The following is a 22,065-nucleotide window of genomic DNA, read 5'->3' as shown; positions in this document are numbered from 1 at the left end:
TGGGTATCACTTACCTGATAAGTGATACCCAGGAAAATAAACTTTCCCTGGTCCCCACATAAATCTGAAAAAAGAACATTGAATTCTTGGTCAATGGGAACCAAAATCCCATTGACCAACTTTTCCCCCTCTCAAAATCCAAAAAAAGAATATCCCCTTAGACCTATTCATCATGAGCTGGGTTTCAGGTTCATTTTTTATACTGTTCGGGTTTGGGCTTTGGCTGAGCCCATTAAAAGCCAAAATTTGGTAGATCAAATCAGTTAATCAAGATCTATTCAAATTGGTAACAAAAAATTTATATTTTCTTGTAAGGTTGCTCATAAAAAGACGAATTTAATTGAGAAAAATCAAACAGAAAAATGTGGTTAACTGATCATTTGGTTTAGTATTTTTGAAAAATCAAAGGACCAGTTCAATTTTTAGTTAACCTAGAAAAAGTTGACAATTAGCCAAATTGACCGGTATATATATATATTTATGTATAGTATATATTTATAATATACAATATATAAAAAATTGAAACCAATCAATTGGTTAACTGGTGGTATCAACATCAATACAAATAGCAGTGTGTAGACCTATTCACGGGCTGGGCTTCGGGCCTGACTTATAGTATATCGGGCTCGGGCTTCAGGCCAGGCCCCATTCAAATTTTGCCAAAAGCTAAGCCCGAGCCCAACCCATGAACAAGTCTAGTGGCGTGAGGTGGACAACATAACATGGGGAGGGAGAGATTTTATAATGACTATTAAAATATCATTTATAATTTTAATAAGATTTTTTACTATCATCTGTAATAATAATAATATTAAAATATTTTTTATTAATTATTTGTCTTATTGTGTTTTCTATTTTTCCTGTTACTAGTATTTTAGATATTTTTACTCATCTTATTTTAATATTTAAGTTTTAAGTTAGACTATTTTCCAAAAAAATGTTTTAACTTAAATATTAATATTTTAATATTGCTGAAAAATTAAATGCATGTATTTAGAAGGTGGAGAGATAGAGATAGATAGGTATAGGGAAAGAGACGTTCGAATCATATGGTTTATTGGGCATGTGAGATAGATGGAGGAAATTTTATGCATGGAGAGAGAGAGAGAGAGAGAGAGAGAGAGAGAGAGAGAGAGAGAGAGAGAGAGAGAGAGAGAGATTTTAGGAAGATTTTTAATATTTGAATTATTGAGAGGAAGGATGACATAGCCTAATGAGATAGGCTAAACCCCTGGTGGCTTGGCTTAATGGGAGGTTGGGAAAAATACATACATACATACATACATACACACACACACACACACACACACACATATATATATATATATATGTTGCTACCCGGTTTGGCCGAGGGCAACAGGGTAAATTCGCTCCCGAGCTCTGAAGGCTGACCAAAGGCTTTGATGGTTCAGAGGAGGTATGCCGAGGCCAAGGATTGTATGCCAAGGCGGATTGTCTCCGAGTACCGTAGAAGCCGAGGGCTTTCGATTGAGTGGTGAAGTCCCTTGAAGTCTGAGGTTCTGCAAGACAGTAGATGTCAGAGACTCAGAGGCCTCGGGTGAGAACTCGAGGCAGAGGCTCTGACGGTTAAGTTAGTACGAGGGCTGAAGAGAGGGATCTGGTGCAGATGAGGGCTCTAAGGAGGGTGCTCGTATGCACTAGGCTCAAAGGGGGCAAGGTCCTTCTCTTAAGTTTAAAGTTAGAGCTAGAATTTTGGGATCCTTTACCTGGAGGGGGGTACCCCGTATCTATACTTGAACTGCCTGGAGGTAGGTGGAGATAGACGCCTCCGATGAGCTCCGTACGAAGGCGGTCAGCGGGAGAAGCAAGGATGCTGGGGTGCTCCGCTATTGGCTTCGTACGAGGAAAGCAGGGTATCCCTCGCTGTGCTGGACTGGGACCCTGGCTGGCGTCCGTGGGCTGGGCCAGGTTACCCTACATCAATATATATATATATGGCAACTCAACCTTTCACCAAGCCTTTTCCAACCAAGGTTCAAAATATAACAATTCCAGCCCTCCACCGGAAGTAAATTTTGGGGCTCAAAAATACAAAAAGTGATCATAGTAGATGGAGAAAGTAAAGAGGGTGCTTTATCTAACACCTTTATTAAATAAAAACAATTTGTGATCCACACCGCATTGAAATCTGTATGTTTATATGCAAAATATATTAACATGAGGACCCAATTCTTTCAGGAATCTCCTTCACGCAACTGAAACCATTGCTTCCCTTGCAACTGATGATGACCAATTTCCTTTTGATCAGCAACCCATGATGACTACCTTGAAGTACTTTTTATCCATATCATTACTGCAACTCCCCAACAGGAGCCTCATTGAGCCATAGGAGGTGAATGAAGTCGTACAACTTTGCACTTACACTCACCTGTTTAAAATCAAGTAAAATATTATTGCAAGTGCAAAAATAGTTCAAGAGACAATACATGGAAGCAAAGGTTATATTTACAGAACCTTGTAAGGTGTTGGGTTCAGCCTCCTCATATGATCAGGTCGCATTTGATCCAACTGTCTCATGCAATGGTTCCTTATCTCCTTAAGGGGTGGTAATTCTTCTCTTGCTTTACCTTTAAGTAGAAAATTAAATCTTGCTATGTAAGCAAAATGGAGAGCATTATACCCATTGATTCACCATAAAAATGTTAATCGATTTTCTACAAAGAAAAGAATGATGATTTGAAATACCTGAAATCAATTTCACTTCCCAGGATAACGATATTTCAAAACACCATAGGGAGTTTGAAATTGGTACCCAAAAAGAAGGGAGTTCGAAATTCAGCTTGATAGCAACGACCAGATGGTCATAAGCTTGAATTGCATATAGACAAGTTTTGATGAATCTGCAAAGTGTTTCTTTGCTATGTATCTTGGATTTTTACTCAAGTATTATTCCTCCACAGGTGGAATGGAATCCATGCTATTTACTGTTAAACTGCTCGATTGCTTTGTGGGCCCCTTGTAAATAGAGAGTTTGTGGAATGCTTATTCTCTTGTAGAAGCTTGATAATACTCTCATTTTCCTAGGCCAAAGGGATGAATTTGCTTGGAAGGAGGGGCCAAAAGGAAAAGCTTTAATAAGTCCTTCCATGTTGCTTTGGCTAGAGGTCTGACAGAGATTTTGGATGTAGGATGCATTTGGGGAAAGTGGGTTCTTTCCAGGATAGAGGCCTTTATGTGGCTGTCTGCATCTTGATGAGGTTCTTAGGATTGATCACCTCAACAATCAGGAGATGCAGATTCGCAAGACTTGTACCATGCACAAAGCAGCCAAAGAAACACTGAACTATACCTCTTCTTTGTTCTCCCTAGCCACTTCATTTCTATGCTAATTCTTCAGCTCCTTGTTTCAAATTTCCTTGTCATGCCCTTCATGACAGAAATGATTCAATCCTAGCCTCATGCATCATTAGGTAGAAGGGGGACCATGCGTTGGTCCTTGGTTGCATGTGCAATCAGTTGGGCTATATGGAAAGAGTGCAACTGAAGAATTTTGACAGATTGGAAAAGCTGGTGATTCATTGGTGTGTGGAAATCAGTAATTTCCTTATGGTTTAAGCTCTTATTCTTCATAGAGTTCAGGACTTTCTATTGTAGAGTTACTGTTTATAATTGGGTAGAGGATATTACAGTGCAGATATATTTGGGCTATGGGCCTTTCTTTTTTATATAGTAAACAAACTAGCTTTGATAATGAATTTCTTTCAACATGCTGGCTATCATTAATGAGTTATATAAAATGGACCCTACCTGAATCTCCAGGCCAATAACACTTCAAAAGCTCCTCAACATGCTGTGGAACCACATATGCTCTCTTGGATTCATTGAAAGGATGACGGCATAAAACCCGTTCTGCTGCCTGTGTGTTGGAAATGGAATATAGAAATACTGAAGTACTTGCTTATATAAATTACCAATAAAAAATTCTTGCTTATCTCGTGATAAGTTTACACTTGCATATTCATTTTTTTTAGCATTAATATGGGAAATCAGAACATGTATTCTATGAGGGAAGTATAAAAGTCTGTTGTTGGCATGATAAGCATGCAAAGTACAACAGCTTCAAAGACATAGTCAGTTCTTAGCTTATCATACCAACCACAGACTCTTATAATTGCATGAGAGATCTTCCTTTAGACACTTGTTCTCAGATATGCCAATTTTGCTCCTTGTAATGTCCAACATACTTCAAAGGTTAGCTCCATAGAATCTTCCCCTACTGCTTAAGCCTTGTGTTGGCATAAAACAGATCTACAAAGATTGTGTTTAGTACCATTGTAGTTTCTATCTGAAATGTTTTGAGTTGATCAGTACAAATTGGCATACAACTGTTATTTCGGGATGTTTATAGTTGAAACAGGCATACCTTAAAAATGTATATGTGGGAGGCTGTTCATAGGAACATCAAATTGATGTTTCTTGCTCCAGGGGAATGAAATCTAATCATTCTAGCTGAAGTGACTCATTTGATGTGACAACACATATCTCTCACCAATTTGTATTGATCAATCCAAAATGTTTCAGATAGAAACAGTGATGGTACCAAGCATAACCTAAATTTACTTACAAGAAAAAGATCTACTAAATTTGCTTGGCATACCCCATGCTAAGGTTCTGCAAAAACTGGCACCACATCGTGTTGGAAAAGGGAAATATAAGAGACAAGGCACTGATCCTTCATTGACGCCATGCAGGATATTTGTTTGTATTTCTACACTAAGAAAGGCAATCTATGGTAAGTATCCTGTTCAACAAGGCTGCCTACTTAGATGGAAACAAGGCAATTCCATCTCCAGTTAAAGAAAGTACAAGGGATTTTACCAAATACGTATGATGTAGGACGGAATTCCACCAGTTTGAGCTTGTCCTAAATTGCTAGTCCCAAGCCTGGATAAAGATGAGTTGCATCAGGTTGGCAGCTAGCACTAAAGCTTTTGCCAAACTCTTAATGAACATAGATCCTGAATTGTCATTTTGTACTCATGCTAGAGCATTCCCTAGAAGCAACATGATACACCTTGCTCATAATTTGACAATGAACATGGCACTGAACAGAGTGGAATGGCAAGAAAGGATTCATGTAATTGATCAGTGGCCTTGGATAAGGCTTTGTAGAGTTTGTTGATTTGATGTAGGATGGAAAGGAAAAACCCTATTGGGGTGAATGTGGTAGGTAAACAAGGGTAATAAAGATGAATTATAAGAGAAAAATATTAAAATCTGTAATAAAGAAGAGAGGAGAAAATTCACACCTTAGAGAGAAATAGAGAGAAGAAAGAGAAATAAGGATATGATTTTACCCACAGGTAACTTCAAACAAACCTTTTTCATATCAGTAAAAACAAACTTTTGTTCCATTATTTCTCTTCAAAAAATTTAATCACAATGACTCTATTTATGGTTTCACTATAGGAGGAACTTGACAAAAAAATTCTAATGACTTGAAAACTATGAAAACCCATAACTCATGGGAACACTAAAATATGTAATTCTAAAACTATAAGTACCCTCCAATTATCCTACATTCCTACTAAACCTAAACAAACCAAAAGCAACATCTACATAGACTACATAAATAGAAATCTCAATTCCTGTCATGGATTTCTACCTTGCTGATAAGATAACCATGATTTTCTGATTCATACTGGATTCACAGGATTTCACTATCATTAATGGTTAGGTAACTAAGTAACTACCAAAAGGGATAGATATGATGTCACGCATAGTTTTCTAGTGTCTCACTTCTTTCCTTCAAAAGTTCTTCAATCCCTCTTTCCATATACTTCAACATACTGCAAAAGGGATGGATCTCTAGAAAATGACCAAACGAAGACAGGTAAACCACAAAAAATGAATAAATGCCACTATCTTCCTGTTGCCTTCTGCATATTAGGCAAATAATAGCCATACAGAACCTCTATTTTTCAAGTGGTTGATAGTCATAATGCACTCCAATGTGAGGAGCCAATCAAATGCCTCCACTCTAAGCAGGAGGATAGGAATGCCCCAAATACCTCCAGATTGAGAGTTCTCCACCTGATTTGTTTTTAATTATTGCCTCATAATAAGATTTCACTGAAAACATCCTTTTTCACATTCATTCCACTACCTTTCACCTGAATTAAAGCAGATGAGCAAGATGATTCCTACCTGTAAAAAATGTTGGTTCACTTGGCAGCCCAGTGCACGACGCTCCTGCCAATGCAGGGTCTGGGGCGGAACAGACACAGTCTTACCCCTGCACATATAGAAAGGCTGTTTCCAAGATTTGGATCCTGGTCACCCAGGTCACAATGGAGAAACCCAACCTTTGTGCCAAGGTGCACCCTCTGGTTCACTTCTGTATCTCTAATTCCAACAGTGGTCTTTCTGAAATCTAAACAACCTGACCTCTTACTTCAAAACAATAGCTATTTCTCTGCAGCTGAGATGCACATTCCTTCCACTACCTTGCATCTGGAACTGAAGCAGATGAGTGAGATGATTCCAACTTGTTAAAAAGGTTGGTCCACTCTTGTATCTCTAATTCCAACAATTGCCTTTCCGAACAATGGGCCTCTTCAAAACAATGATCATGACTCTTCAGCCAAGAGGATATAGTCTTAGCGAAACAATTATATAATCTCCTTTCCCATCCCATCTGCCTTGAAAAACCTCACCTGCCAACCATCTCCAACCACATATGTAGTTAAATCAGAAAATAATTGATAGACTCTCATGATACCTTTCCGAACACAAATTTCATATGTTTAGGATGGCATCCTAGAACCTAGACCAAATAGAAAAACTTCATACTACCCCTGGAATGTCATCCAATAGCGCCATCCTTTTCACCTGAAACCACCATTTCCTGAAAAGAGCCTCATTCATAGCCCCTGTTCTGCCAAAACCCAACTCCCCTTCCCTGAGTTCACTAACTCCAACTTCACCCCCCTTTCCACTTTCCCAAATAAAATCCCTTTGGGTCCAATCTGCCATGGTTGATGGATTCTTAAGAACATGAGTACACTTGCAAGCATATATATGGGTATACCCTGCAAGAACATTGAACATTCTTAAAGAGAATATACAAACACTAGCTGGAGTTCCATAGGCAAAATCAATTGATGCTTAAGGCAGGAGGAAGCATCCAGCTAGAAAAGTTAGCATTGGATTTCTCAAGAAAAGGAAGAGATAAGAGGACAACCAAGGTTTTTTAGCAGCAAGCTAACAGACATGATAACTTCTAAAACAAATCAATAGCAATTTTTTTTTCTTTCTTTCTTTCTTTATTATTATTTTTTTTTTTTTGGGGGGGGGGGTACAGCAAGTAAACCATGAATGGAAACCAGAAAAAATAAGAAAACAAAAGTGACAGCATAGATAATGAAAAGGAACTGGAACAGAAGAAGAATTGATGATCAAACACAATAAAATGGGAATTTAACCAATAGTTCTAAAGGCCATCATCATTATCCTCATAATCTGTATGCTCTTGTACATCTTGTTGCAGATGAAGTAGGAGAATGAAGAAAATGAACAAGGGATGAGGAATTCCTAATCTACACTTTTAATTAGATATAATTTTTGAGAGCAAAATGGAAAAGTATTTCATTGAAACTCTAAATAAAAAATGTACAGGATATGACAATGAATAGTGACAAGGTGTGGGCAGCAAAAAAACAACAAGGTGATCCTACACCAACCCTTTTAATAGAACATTTGTACACAAGGGAAATATTCATGGTGTGGAATATCCCTAAGCCTCTTATGCACTGATAATCGGAAGTTAACCAACCCCACAACCCTGCTTCTTAGACTCTCCAGATCACAGCTTCTGTCTTAAAAAATCCTTTGGTTTATCTCCCTCCAAGTTCACCAAGACACAGCATCTGGGATCACCTTCCACAACACCTTGCCACTTTTTTTAGTCCTTCCACTCTCCAGCTCAGCAAATGGCCCCACAAAGACTTTGGATCCAGCAGAGGTTAAATATAATTCCTAGTCAGTGGGCAGTGAAGGAACAGGTGAGCTACTGTTTCCCTGTCAACCCCACACAGCACACATCTAAAACCAGTAATTTGCATACCCCTTCTCACCAGACCATCTCTTGTGAAACATTTGTCCTTGTCATCCAGATTTCCTAAACCTACACAAAAATGTATAAACAATATATGCCTGCACAAACAACCACTTGAAGTTTCCCTAAAACAAACAAATCAAAGAGAAACATCAAAGTAAACCTTGGTTTAGGGTGAGGGCATTCCCACTTTATTATTCTCTTCTGGGTTAAACTAAAGTTCTCATGAAAAACATCAAAGTAATCTATGGGTCAAACTCTTAAGTCCAATAAAAAGGTTAGGTCGGTAGCACTACAACAGAATTCTTTTTGTATTGTTGAAGAATCGATGTCAAATGGAAGCCGGAGTAAACAGTTGAAAGCAAAATTATTACATGGAATTTTATAACAAACTAAAATTTGAATGTGTACAGCCAAAGACTAGTGCAATTTTATCCTTGAAATTGGTTTCTGTTCATAATCTTCAATATCTGGAATATATATTTTTTAAAGAATGTCTCCATTATTGGAAAATGATGCCCTTATATCTGTTAAGCAAAGAATTTTAGATTATATAATTGTTTTATGACCTCTTCTGGTGTTCACACTGTAAACTAGTGTTAGTGAAGGGGTATTTCGGTCTTTGTATCTGTTGAGAGTGCTGATGTGTACTATTATGTTAGTTCGAGTGCCTCTTACTTAAATAAGGGCACTTATGTCTTTTCCAATTACATTAATAATATAATAACAGGTCTGGCCGAAACTAGGGTTGACTTTTCCTATTTTTCAAACCAGACATTTTATCTTCTCCTTCCTCTTTCTTCCTTCTTCTTTCCTCTCTTCCTTCTTGCTGTTTACTTTACTTTTCAGCTAACAAACAAAACAGACTTATAGGGCAGGCCGAACTTCAACATGGTATCAAAGCCACATTAAACAAATCAGACCTGCTAGAATTCTATTTTCTGCGCATTCAAACTAGGGTTTCTCTTGGATTTCTCAGCCGTTGGTTGGAGACTGGGAAAAGGGCTGAAAAGGAGTGATCGCCCTCTTCCCTTGGAGGTTTCTATGCCTCCGGTGGTGTTGTTGGTGATTGGTTGCTGTGGTTTCTAAGCCCTCCCCTAATTAATGTAGGGCTGGTGCGTGTAGTGCAGTGGTGTTTCATTCCTTCGTGTGGTTGGCCTTCAGGCGATGAGGTAAGGAGTTTTTTTTATGCATAATTTCTGTTATGGAACACATGAGAGGTTTGGTACAGATCGTATGATGGGTTTTCAGATTGCAGTATGCTAGGATTTATGCTAGGGTTTATGCTGGTTTGTGTGTGATTCGAAGGGAAGTAGTGTTTACTTAATGGTGAAACTTCCGGTAGCTGTAGAGTAGGGTTTGTGGTGTTACAAGTATGGATTTCAGCCTTGTTATTGCAAAAATCAGTGTGCAGATTTCGGTGAAGTGTCTGTGTGCAGTGTGCAGTGTGTAGTGCTCAGGATTCAGTGATAAGGGAATTCGGCAATGGCAGATAACAGTGATAGTAAACCTAGTGTCATGATATCTACTGACTACCTGAATGTCCAAATGACCTCCATTAAACTGTGGAGAGAATTATGTCCCTTGGGCCAAGTCTGTAGAGGTTTTTCTGAAGGCGAAGAAGAACGTAAAGCACATAAGAGAGGAGAAACCCCTCACTAGCTCTCAGGAGTACGAAGACTGGGAACAGGAAGATGCATAGATCATCACATGGTTGTGGAACAGTATGGAACCCAAAATCAGTGTGAACTTCATGTTTCTTGACACAACCAAAGAGGTGTGGGATCATGCTAAGAAATTGTATTCTGGTCAGGATAATACAACTAGGGTATATTAACTGTATCAGGAATACTTCAATCTGCAACAGGGAAACCAGAGCCTTGAGGAGAATTATGCCAGTATGAGAAATATCCGTAATGAGTTAAATGTCTATCACCCTCTCACTTCTGATGCCAAGGTTCAACAGCAACAGAGAGAGCAGCTTGATGTGACTCGGTTTCTGGTGGGGCTGAAGTCTAAGTATGAACCAGTACGAGCCTAGATACTAGGAGGATCTGCCCTTCCATCTTTAGAGGTGTTTGCTCGTCTTCAGAGGACTTCCATTGGATTTATGGAAAACTCTAATATCTCAGACAAATCAACATTGCAGTGTCGAGAGGACGAAGTGGCAGAAGTGGGGCTCGAGGAGCCCAGCCTGGCCGTGGTGGTAGTAGTGGTCCAGTGTATGGCCGGAGTGGTAGTGGTGGATCTACACATATCCGTGGTGGTGGTCGTACTGGAGGCAGAGATTCAGGGGGAGCTCGTGGTAGAGGACGTGGCTCGGGTCCACGGAGGTGTACTCATTGTGGTTTGGATGGACATACTATTAACTACTGCTATGACTTACATGGTCCACCCTCGACGTGGGCCAACCATGCCACGACTAGTGACACCAGTTCCAACTTTAGACAAGAGAACCAGTCAGTTAACCAGATGCCTTCTACCTCTTCAGATGGTCTAGGCAAGGAGATGGTGAGTGTTCCTCGTGATGAGTATGAAAGGTTTGTTTAATCCACGTCGCAACAGAACATAACTACCTTTGCACACTCAAGTATGGCTTGTTTGGCATCCACACCCAACCCTTGGATTATTGACTCTAGAGCCTCCGATCACATGACGGGAACTCTAGGTGTGTTTTCATCTCTCACTCATTGCTCAACATCACAATCTGTTACCCTTGCTAATGGCTCCACATCATCTATTTGTGGTGTTGGTAATGTTGACCTAGACCTTGTGTCCCTATCCTCTGTTTTATATGTACCTAAGCTTCCATTTAATCTTATGTCTGTTAGTAAGCTGACCAAGTCCCTTAAGTGCTCCGTTAAATTTTACCCCTCTATGTGTGTTTTTCAGGATCTCAAGACGGGGATGAAGATTGGTGGAGGACATGAAGCCGATGGACTGTATTATCTTGATGGTGGTGGAAGAACGTCAACGACCCTTCAGTCATCTATTTCTCCTCTCCAGTGGCATTGTAGATTTGGTCATCCTTCGCTGAAAGTGCTAAAGTCCTTGGTCCATTCATTGAGTCAACTTTCTGTTCTAGATTGTGAGTCGTGTCAATTTGGGAAACACCATTGTGTTCCCTTTAGTTCTAGGGTTGATAACCGTGTGTCGAGTCCTTTTTCTTTAATTCATTCAGATGTTTGGGGTCCTTATAAAGTGATGTCATATAATGGACACAGATATTTTGTTATTTTTGTTGATGACTTTTCAAGAATGACGTGGATCTATTTAATGAAAGAAATAAGTGAATTATTTGCCATCTTCCGTTCTGATAATGGCCGTGAATACTTGTCTTCATCTTTTCAAGATTACTTGGACCAACATGGCATTACACACCAAACTTCATGTACCTACACCCCACAACAAAATGGGGTTGCTGAGAGAAAGAACCGACATCTTGTAGAAACGGCACGCTCACTCATGCACCACATGAATGTTCCCAAACCCTTTTGGAGTGATGCAATGCTCACCTCTTGTTTCTTAATTAATCGGATGCCCACGTCTATTCTTGATGGTCGTTCTCCTTTTAGTGTCTTGTTCCCCAACATGTCTCTGTTTCCGCTTCCTCCTCAGGTATTTGGTGTGTCTGCTTCGTCCATAATCTGGGTCCCGGGACTGACAAGTTAGATGCACGATCCCTTAAGTGTATTTTCCTTGGCTTTTCCTGGACTCAGAAAGGGTACAAGTGTTACCATCCCAGTTCTCGTCGTTCTTTGGTATGTGCCGATGTTACTTTCTTTGAGTCTACTCCGTTCTTCATGGGGTCTGATGATGCTGCTTCCTCCACATCACCTCCTCATCTTCCCCTTCCTTTGGCTGATCCTCCTCCTTTGGTTCAGTCATGCCTATGCCCTTGCCTCTGGTGCCACCATCCGTTGACCGTCCACCTATCTGTCACGTGTATACACATCGCCCATGTGTACCGGTTGTGCCTCCTCTGGCTTCATCACCATCGATAGATCCGGCTCCAGATCTGACACCAGCCTCCGACTTTGATCTTCCTATTGCCTTATGGAAAGGTAAACGCACCTGCACCCTTCACCCTATTTCCAATTTTGTTTCCCTTACTCACCTCTTCGCCTTCCATCGCCAGTTCATCTCTTTGTTATCCTCAGTGGTTGTTCCTAAGGATGTCCAGGAAGCCCTTACCTCTCCAGAGTGGTGTCGTGCTATGGAAGAAGAGCTCTCTGCCCTCCATCATAATCACACTTGGAACCTCACCGCTCTTCCTCCTAGGAAGCAACCTGCCGGTTGTAAGTGGGTGTATACCGTTAAGTATTTGCCAGATGGTCGTGTTGAGCGCCTGAAGGCGCGGCTGGTTGCAAAAGGGTACTCCCAAACCTATGGCATTGACTACACAGAGACATTCTCCCCGGTTGCTAAGATAGGGTCAGTTCGTGTTGTCATCTCCCTTGTAGCTATGTATGAGTGGCCTCTACATCAACTAGATATAAAAAATGCCTTTTTGCATGGTGATTTGCTCGAGGAGGTCTTCATGGAGCAACCACCAGGGTTTGTTGCTCAGGGGGAGGATGGTAAGGTATGCAGACTTAAGAAGGCTATATATGGACTTAAACAGTCCCCTCGAGAATGGTTTGGTAGGTTCAGTGAGGTGGTCAAGAAGTTTGGTATGAAACAGTGCCAAGTTGATCAATCTGTCTTCAATCATGACTCTCCGACAGGCAAAATACTACTGGTGGTGTATGCAGATGATATCGTTGTGACTAGGAATGATAAAATGGGCATTGACAGATTGAAGGCATTTCTACAGGAACACTTTCAGACAAAGGACCTTGGCAAATTGAAATATTTTTTGGGCATAGAGGTAGCAAGATCTAAGCATTGCATTAATTTGTGTCAGAGGAAATATGTGCTTGATTTACTGGAAGAAACAGGTTTGTTGGGTACTAAACCGACTGAGACACCTATGGAAACAAATACGAGGCTGAGCAGTGATATAGGTGAAGTATTTGAAGACCCCGGAAGATACCGACGTCTTGTAGGCAAACTAAACTACCTAACCATTACTAGGCCAGATATTTCATTTGCGGTTAGTGTGGTGAGTCAGTTCATACAGAAACCTTTGGTCCCACATTGGAATGCAGTGCTAAGGATTGTGAGGTACTTGAAAGGAGCTCCTAGCCGTGGTTTGCTGTACAAAAGAGGCGGAAAACTGGAAGTAGAAGGATACACCGATGCTGATTGGGCAGGTTCTATGTCTGATAGACGGTCTACCACAAGCTATTGCACCTTTCTGGGGGGTAAAACCTGCTTGTGAATTAGTGTGGCTAAGGAACCTTCTACAGGAGATAGGATATGACATCAATACTCCAATGAAGCTCTATTGTGACAATCCGGCAGCGGTTCGTATCTCTTCCAATCCGGTGTTTCATGAAAGAACCAAGCACATCGAAGTTGACTGTCATTTTGTGAGAGAGAAGGTGCTGAATGGAGTGATAGAGACTGCATATGTTAATACGGGAAATCTGTGGGTAGACTTGTTTACAAAAGGTTTGAGTCGGGGGAGAGTGGACTACATATGTAACAAGCTGGGATTATATGATATATACTCACCAGCTTGAGAGGGAGTGTTAGTGAAGGGGTATTTCGGTTTTTGTATCTGTTGAGAGTGCTGATGTGTACTATTATGTTAGTCTGAGTGCCTCTTACTTAAATAAGGGCACTTATGTCTTTTCCAATTACATTAATAATATAATAACAGGTCTGGCCGAAACTAGGGTTGACTTTTCCTATTTTTCGAACCAGACCTTTTCTCTTCTCCTTCCTCTTTCTTCCTTCTTCTTTCCTCTCTTCCTTCTTGCTGTTTACTTTACTTTTCAGCTAACAAACAAAATAGACTTCTAAGGCAGGCCGAACTTCAACAACTAGAAAATTTATTGTCAAACAGAATACAAGGATGGCAATCCGAAAAACCTTTTTTCCAATAAACTAAAAATTATAAGCAGAATTACAGATGTTAACTGTAACATAATAAAAAATACCTTTGGACGTGGTTCATTTTCTCCAATCATAATGTCTACCAGAGGGTAGTCTTCTCTCCCATATAATCTGTAACATCTTTTCTTACATGGTATTGAAACCTAGAACAAGAAAATAATGAAACCCTGGGCAAGAAACAGAGAATGCAACTGATAATAACATCATTATCAAACCTTTGAAACATCTTCAGATAGTTTAATGCGAGGCAGATTATTAATCTCAACCAGCTTGAAGACACAACCTAGAGCAGCTTGAGCATAACATGTTACCAGGTAGGTACCAATTCCAAATGAATCAACTTCATGTCCCTGTGAAGTGATAATGACATCCAACTTAATACGTTGAATAAAACCCCGAAAAGGCCCTTCATTATAATATCATGTCAAACACAAAAGTCAGCATTTCATTATCTGGATAATAAGAGATGAAAAAAAAAACCTGTATAAGTAAAGAATGGCTTTGATATCTTTTCTTTCTTTTCTTTTTTTTTTTTTCCTCTTGACACAAGAATGCTCCAGAAGAGTCTTCACCAAGGTTCAGCACTTGGCCCTTATTTATTTGCACTGATTGTAGATTAATTGACTAAACAGATTCAGGATGAGGTTCCATATGCTGCTTGTTGATGACATTGTTTTAATTGATGAAACTAATGAAGGATATAATGCAAAATTAAGTTTACGGACAAACACCCTAGAAGCAAATGGTTTAAAAATAAGTGGGACTAAAATAGAATATGTGATATGTGTTGAGCAAGAGCAAGAGCAAGAGCAAGTGAGAGACAAGAGGAGAGAAGAGAGGGAGAGAGGAGAGGAGAGCCGAGAGGACTGAAAGCCCCTATTGAACTTAGGGGGTGAAAGAATGATCTATTATTATTTATACTAGTACAGCCGAACAATGTAATCAAAGAAGAAATTACAACAGTACCCTTATGGTACTAAACCTGAATACATAAGCAACTGACAACACTCCCCCTCAAGTTGGAGCATAGATATCAATCATGCCCAACTTGTCACAAAGATCATGATGTCTGGAAAGGTTTAAACCCTTTGTAAAGATGTCTGCAAGCTGGTTCTCAGAAGTGACATAGGGGGTACACACTTCGCCTGTGATAACTTTCTCTCTGATAAAATGCTTGTCAACTTCGATGTGTTTTGTTCTATCATGTAGCACCGGATTGGCAGCAATGCTTATAGCTGCTTTGTTATCACAAAATAGAGTTATAGGTTTGGTCACTGGGAAACCCAACTCCCCCAACAAATTCTTTATCCACATGCCTTCAGCAACCCCGTGGGCCATAGCACGATATTCAGCTTCAGCACTGGATCTAGCTACCACATTTTGCTTTTTACTTCTCCATGTAACAAGGTTCCCTCCTATAACGGTGCAGTAGCCACTAGTAGACTTTCTCTCACTTTGGGATCCAGCCCAATCTGCATCTGTATAAACTTCAACTTTCAAATGTCCGTGCTTTTGAAACAACAAACCAGTACTCGGATACTTCTTCAAATATCGGAGGATTCTCTCTATTGCTTCAAGATGAGAAGACCTAGGAGCATGCATGAATTGACTGAGGACACCAACAGCATATGCAATGTCTGGGCGAGTCATAGAAAGGTATAACAATCTCCTTACAAGCCTCTGAAACTGTTTCACATCCTTGAGTGATTCACCACAATTGTCACCTAATTTATGGTTGGGGTCGATGGGAGAGTCAACTGGCTTCACCCCCATCTTTCCAGTGTCCTGAAGTAAATCTAGGACGTATTTCCTTTGAGAAATGAAGATACCCTTCTTTGATCGGGCAACTTCAATTCCAAGGAAGTATCTGGCAGGTCCTAGATCCTTCACTTCAAACTGAGTTGCAAGGAAAAGTTTCAATTTCTGAATTTCATCCTCCCAATCACCAGTAACAATTATGTCATCCACATAAACAATTAGAGCAGCAATTTTACCTTCTCCTTTTTTCACGAACAGTTTGTGATCTGATTGACATTGCCTGTATCCTTTCTGCTGAACTGCCACATGGAATCTACTGAACCAAGCTCTTGGTGATTGTTTCAGCCCGTATAAGGACTTCTTCAACTTGCACACTTTCTGTTCATTGCCTTGGGCTAGAAACCCAGGAGGTTGAATCATGTACACTTTCTCTTCAAGGTCACCATTCAACAATGCATTCTTGATGTCCAGTTGGTGCAAAACCCAATCCAGATTGGCTGCGAGAGAGAAAAGGACTCTAATGGAATTCATCTTGGCAACGGGGGCAAAAGTTTCAGCATAATCAACTCCATACACTTGAGTAAATCCCTTTGCCACTAAGCGAGCTTTATACCTTTCCACTGTTCCATCAGCCTTATGCTTGACTGTGAACACCCATTTACATCCAACTGGAACCTTTCCCTTAGGAAGATCAACAAGTTCCCATGTGCCATTTTTGTGAATGGCATTAACTTCTTCCCTCATGGCATTTGTCCATTCAAGAACTGAAAGAGCTTCTGCCACATTCTTAGGGATAGGGACACTATCAATAGAGGTAAGGAAGGCACGGAATGAGGGTGAAATGTTCTCATAGGAGACAAAGTTGGAAATGGGATGTTTTGTGGTGCACAATCTAACACCCTTCCTGTGAGCAATAGGACGGTCAAGATCATTAGCAGTAGAGGAATCATTTTCAATAGATTCAAGGACATCATTGGGAGCTAAAATACCTGAGTGAGTATGATCTTCCCTCGAGGAGTCTGGTGGCACTGGAGGTACAACTTCTAGATTCTCTACAACTCTTGGATTTTGCTGGCCTTTGCGACGACGAGAAAAAACACGGAAAGTGGAGGGTCAGGAAGAGAAGGAGGCTGAACTAGTTTCTCCTCATGTCTACACTCCCCCTGAGGAGAAACAGGATAGAAAGACTCATCTTCAAAGAAAGAAACATCCATAGAGACATATAATTTACGAGAAACAGGATTAAAAACACGGTAGCCCTTTTGAGTGAAGGAGTAACCAAGAAATATGCAAGGTATAGCACGAGAGTCCAATTTCCCATGGGTGGGAGACTGATTTTGGACAAAACACCGACAACCAAAGACACGAGGAGGAATAGAAAGAAGGGGAGCCTTAGGAAAGAGAAGTTGATGTGGGGCTTTGTACTCTAACCGACGAGAGGGCATACGGTTTATAAGGTAAGTGGAACAAAGAACAGCTTCAAGCCAAAACCGTTTGAGAACATTCATATGAAGTAGTAAACCTCGAGCCACTTCAAGGAGATGTCGGTTCTTCCGTTCGGCCACACCATTTTGTTGTGGTGTGCGGGCATAAGAGCTATGGTGAAGGGAACCATGTGAAGCAAAAAATTCCGTGAGGTCACTATGAACAAATTCTTTTGCATTATCTGATTGGAAAATTTGGGTTTCAGTTTGAAATTGAGCGAAGACCATCCGCTGGAAATCTTGAATGATTTTTTGTACTTCTTCCCTGGTTCGCATCGGGTATACCCACGTAAATCTAGAATAATCATCAATGAGGGTAATGAAATACTTGTAGCCACTCTCAGATGGTAAAGTAACAGGGCCCCACACATCAGAATGAACAATGTGAAATGGAGATTCAGATTTACTATGTCTTTGAAGAAAACGAGTTCTACAATGTTTACTCAACTGACACGTTTGACAAGAAAAGTCAAAGACAGACATTGACTTAAACTGTTCTGGGAATACAACTTTCAAAGACTCAAAAGACAAATGACCAAGACGACAATGCCATAAATAGACTTTTTTCTTACAGGACTGACTCATAGACTTTGTAACATGAAGACCAGCCTTATTCTCCAGCATGTAAAGTCCATCAGCCATACGACCCCTACCAATCGTCCTCCCTGAGGCTAGATCCTGAATCACACAATGAGAAGGGAAAAAAGTCACTGAGCAATTCAAGGAATTAGTAACACTACTAACAAAGAACAAATTAATGGGAAAGTTTGGAACATGAAGAACATCAGAGAGGGTAAGGCCAAGAGGAAGAGAGAGAGTTCCTTGACCAGCTATGGAAGAGTATGATCCATTGGCTAGTCTCACATTGTCTCTTCCAAAAAGAGGGTGATAAGTTTGAAAGTAAGAGGACGTACCAGTCATATGTTTTGATGCTCCAGAATCAATGATCCATGGAGAGTCATAGGTGTGAGAAGCAACATGGAAAGTAGTGGCAGGGTTACCTGATGTAGATGCAAATGAGGTTGAGGGAGGAGTATCCATCTGACGAATTGCTCTACCATAGAGCTCTAAATGGTCACGGAAGGAATTCATAATGTCCTCCCTCGGGTCAGGTCCAGTGAGATGTGTCTGAGTCACAGTAGAAATGGTAGGCTGATGCTCCCGAGTAGCCATGTTGGCCATGTGATGTTTCTTTGTATTTTTCTACCCGTACTTCCTATTCACCTCTGAACTTTGCTTCTTAGTCAGATCTTGAGCCCATTTTGGTTTCCCATGAAGATCCCAACAGGCATCTTTGGTGTGTCGGGGTTTCTGGCAATGAGTGCACCACAATTTTTCCTTATCTTCAGTTTTTTTCTAGAGATCTCCTTTCCAGGAAGAAGATCCCCCACCAGTAGATACACCCCCTTTTGCAACTAACACAACAGCATCCCCACCAGGGCTGTTCATCAAATTTCTCTTGCTTTCTTCAGATTGTACAAGAGCATAGACTTCCTGAACAGAAGGGAGATCCTTAGAGCTGAGAATCTGAACTCTGATAGATTCATACATAGGATTCAGACCATGTAAGAATGCAAACACCCTTTGCTGGGAGACAATCTGTTTGTACTTCTTAGCATCCTCATCACACTTCCAATCCACACTCTGGTAGTGATCCAACTCCTTCCAGGCAGATGTAAGTTAGAGTAATAGACTGATAAACACCTCTCCCCCTGTCTACAAGTAGAAGATGCTGCCTGTAGTTGATAAATTTTGGCATAGTGTCTCAATTCTGAATATGTAGACTTTGCTTGTTCCCAGATTTCATTCGCAGTTTCAGCCCACATGAAATTCTTCCTGATTTGAGGTTGCATGGAAACCAAGAGCCAGAACATAACAATACTGTTCTCCTGATTCCATCTATCATATTCAGCACTCCCGGAGGATGGTTCTTTTATCCTCCCATTAATATAGCCTATCTTCCTTCTTGAAGTGATGTATAACTTGATCCCTCTTGACCACTCTAGGTAATTTAAACCATCAAGAGGGACAACAGCCATAGGAAAGGATAGGTCACCCCCACCCATTCCATTCGGCATTGAGGAAACTCCAGATGAGGCTGAATCTTCACTACTCATGATTTCTGGTTTAAAAAACAGCAACCAAAGGAGTACTTCCGTACACGACTATTATAGAAACAGGTCCTTCTGACCTACGGTTTCACTGGGAGCAAAAACTGAACACTGCTGTTGCAGTACTGGAACAGGTCTGTATAACCTACGGTCTTGTAGGAATCCAAGAAAAGAACACTGCAGTTGCAGTACACAATCAGGTCTGTATGACCTACAGTTGTATAGAGGTCATATGACCCTCCAACATAATAGAAAAAACAGGTGAAGTTCACCACACCCCTAATCGATAGGTCTGGTAGCCGAACTGTCAATGACTGAGAGCAATACAAAATCTGTTTTAGGACATCAACAGTCCATCGAAGGGGTAAAGGAATACAAAACAAAGGTGAATACAACTACTTTGTTAAAAAAAATACAGTCCCTCAATAGTCCATCAATCGGCTGAACAGTCAATCCGTAGGGCAGCCGAACAGTAAATGAACAGTACCTCTTTTAACTTCAGATGATAGCCTCTCTGTAAACCAGAACTCCCTCTACGAACCTCAGATGATAGCCTCTCTATAGTCGAATAGACAATGAATACCACTTCTGGGCTGGAAGATGAAAAGTCTCTATAACTTCTGGGTTGAACTGAATACAACTGATTAGCAGTTCGATGGATACAGCCCTGGGAGATGAAAAGACTATCTGCTCGACATTGAACAACAGGTTTGCTTGACACCACCCTTCAGGCCTGGACGACTTGCTCTGATACCATGTTGAGCAAGAGCAAGAGCAAGTGAGAGACAAGAGGAGAGAAGAGAGGGAGAGAGGAGAGGAGAGCCGAGAGGACTGAAAGCCCCTATTGAACTTAGGGGGCAAAAGAATGATCTATTATTATTTATACTAGTACAGCCGAACAACGTAATCAAAGAAGAAATTACAACAGTACCCTTATGGTACTAAACCTGAATACATAAGCAACTGACAACAATATGTAATTTTAATAATAATAGGAGTGCAAATGAGGATACACTTAGGATTGGAGATCAAGAGATAACGCAACATGACCTTTTCTGGTACCTTGGTTTGATAATTCAAAACAAGGGAGAGAATGAGGAGGATGATGCCCATAGAAATAGAGTGGGATGGGAAAAATGGAGGGTGCATCTGGAGTCTTATGTGATAAATGAATAACACTTAGATTGAAAGGAAATTTTTATAAAACAGTTGCAAGGCCAGCTACGTTTTATAGAGCAGAATGTTGGGGTTGGGCAGTCAAGAAACAACATGTCCGAAAAAAATGAGTGGCAAAAATGTGTATTCTGGGATGGATGAGTGCAAAATCTAGAAAGGATAGGGTAAAAAATGAAGTCATTTGAAAGAACCTCGGAGTAGCTCCAATAGGTGATAGAATGAGAGTAAGTAGACTAAGATGGTTCCGTATGTGCATAGAAGACCACCAATGGCACCTGTAAGAAGATTTGATTTGTTACAAGTTGAAGGGACTAGAAGGGCTAGGGGTAGAAAAAATGACTTGGGTTGAAGTAGTTAGAAATGATTTTAGTGCCCATAATTTAACAATAGATATGACATTAAACAGAACAGAATGGCAAAACAGGATTCATGTTAATGACCCCATGTAGTTGGGATAAAGCTCAGATGATGATGATGAAGAATGCTCCAGAAGTCATTCTTTTTCTTTTAACATCATCCTCATCATCATCTAAGCCTTGTCCCAACTATATGGGGTTGGCTACATGAGTCCTATTCCATCATTCTGTTCTTTTTAGTGCCATATCCATTGTTAAATTATGGGTGCTTAAATCATTTCTTATTACTTCGGCCAAAGTCCTTTTCAGTCTGCTCCTAGCTCTCCTAGCCCCTTCAACTTGTAAAGATCAGTTTTTTATAACAGGTGCTGTAGGTGGTCTTCTTTGCAAATCAGCATTTGACCAAACCATCTCAATCTACTTCCCTCATTTTATCACCTATTGGAACTACTCCTGGGTTCCTTCACTTTTTCTTTTAACAAACGAAAGGAATATATATTATATACATTAGTCTTCTTGAAGTGACCTCACTTCCACATGGAGGAAAAATGTGGCAATCCAGATTATCCATCTGGAAATTTACCACTAATTTCTCAATCTGAAAAGAAAGAAGAAAGAGAAAACCATCTCATATTCCTATCTAAAGATATGTGAAATTATTGGTTGAGGAGATTGACTAAAATGCCATGTGTATACTTATTCCATGAAATATACAAGTATAAACACCTGATGGGTTAAACCTGATAAAACCTGATTCTGTATTGAACCCACCATAGTTTGGCATCTTGGAAACCAAAGTCAACATTATTCCAGTTAGGGGCAGGGCAGGGCAGGTCTCTCATTTAACCCATCCCATTTCCATCCTAAACAGTGTTACCAACTTTTCATGAAATAAACTTAAGGAATACACATGATTCAAAGTATCAATATGTACAATATGCAAAAATTGTGTATCATGCATTTCAAATAGACGATACACTTAGATGAAAAATAATAAGGTTTCAGGAATTGAGCCAGGACATCTCTAGGAAGGATATTAACCTTTAAAAACGGCCAGGTCAAATGTCCTAATTCCATGTATTTAGTGTTTCAATGACCCC

General features: G+C 40.3%; 1 protein-coding gene across 4 annotated transcripts in view; it reads right to left on the bottom strand.

Annotated features, from left to right (window-relative positions):
• Nucleotides 1-1,958: 1,958 nt before the first annotated feature.
• Nucleotides 1,959-22,065, bottom strand: part of LOC148850311 (nicotinate phosphoribosyltransferase 1-like) — a 78,424-nt gene continuing 58,317 nt past the window's right edge. The window contains exons 11-17 of one of the 4 annotated variants that reach the window (XR_016098691.1): nucleotides 14,296-14,430; nucleotides 14,125-14,223; nucleotides 4,840-4,905; nucleotides 4,619-4,734; nucleotides 3,769-3,877; nucleotides 2,476-2,588; nucleotides 1,959-2,389 (exon numbers count right to left, since the gene is read on the bottom strand). Coding sequence is in view for 2 of the 4 variants with exons in the window: in XM_088942579.1 (XP_088798705.1) it covers nucleotides 2,312-2,389; nucleotides 2,476-2,588; nucleotides 3,769-3,877; nucleotides 14,125-14,223; nucleotides 14,296-14,430 (534 nt within the window). In the remaining 2 variants the exon portion in view is untranslated. Of the gene's footprint in view, nucleotides 2,390-2,475; nucleotides 2,589-3,768; nucleotides 3,878-4,618; nucleotides 4,735-4,839; nucleotides 4,906-14,124; nucleotides 14,224-14,295; nucleotides 14,431-22,065 lie in introns of those variants that run through there. The other 3 variants (XR_016098692.1, XM_088942579.1, XM_088942580.1) reach the window with 3 other exon arrangements.

The sequence above is a fragment of the Nelumbo lutea genome, chromosome 5 (assembly GCF_056320005.1).
Source record: "Nelumbo lutea isolate HS-2025 chromosome 5, American lotus-T2T, whole genome shotgun sequence".
In the NCBI taxonomy this organism is placed as follows: Eukaryota; Viridiplantae; Streptophyta; class Magnoliopsida; order Proteales; family Nelumbonaceae; genus Nelumbo; species Nelumbo lutea.
The sequence above is the reverse complement of the archived record's forward strand: the minus strand, read 5'-3'. Positions and strand labels throughout refer to the sequence as shown.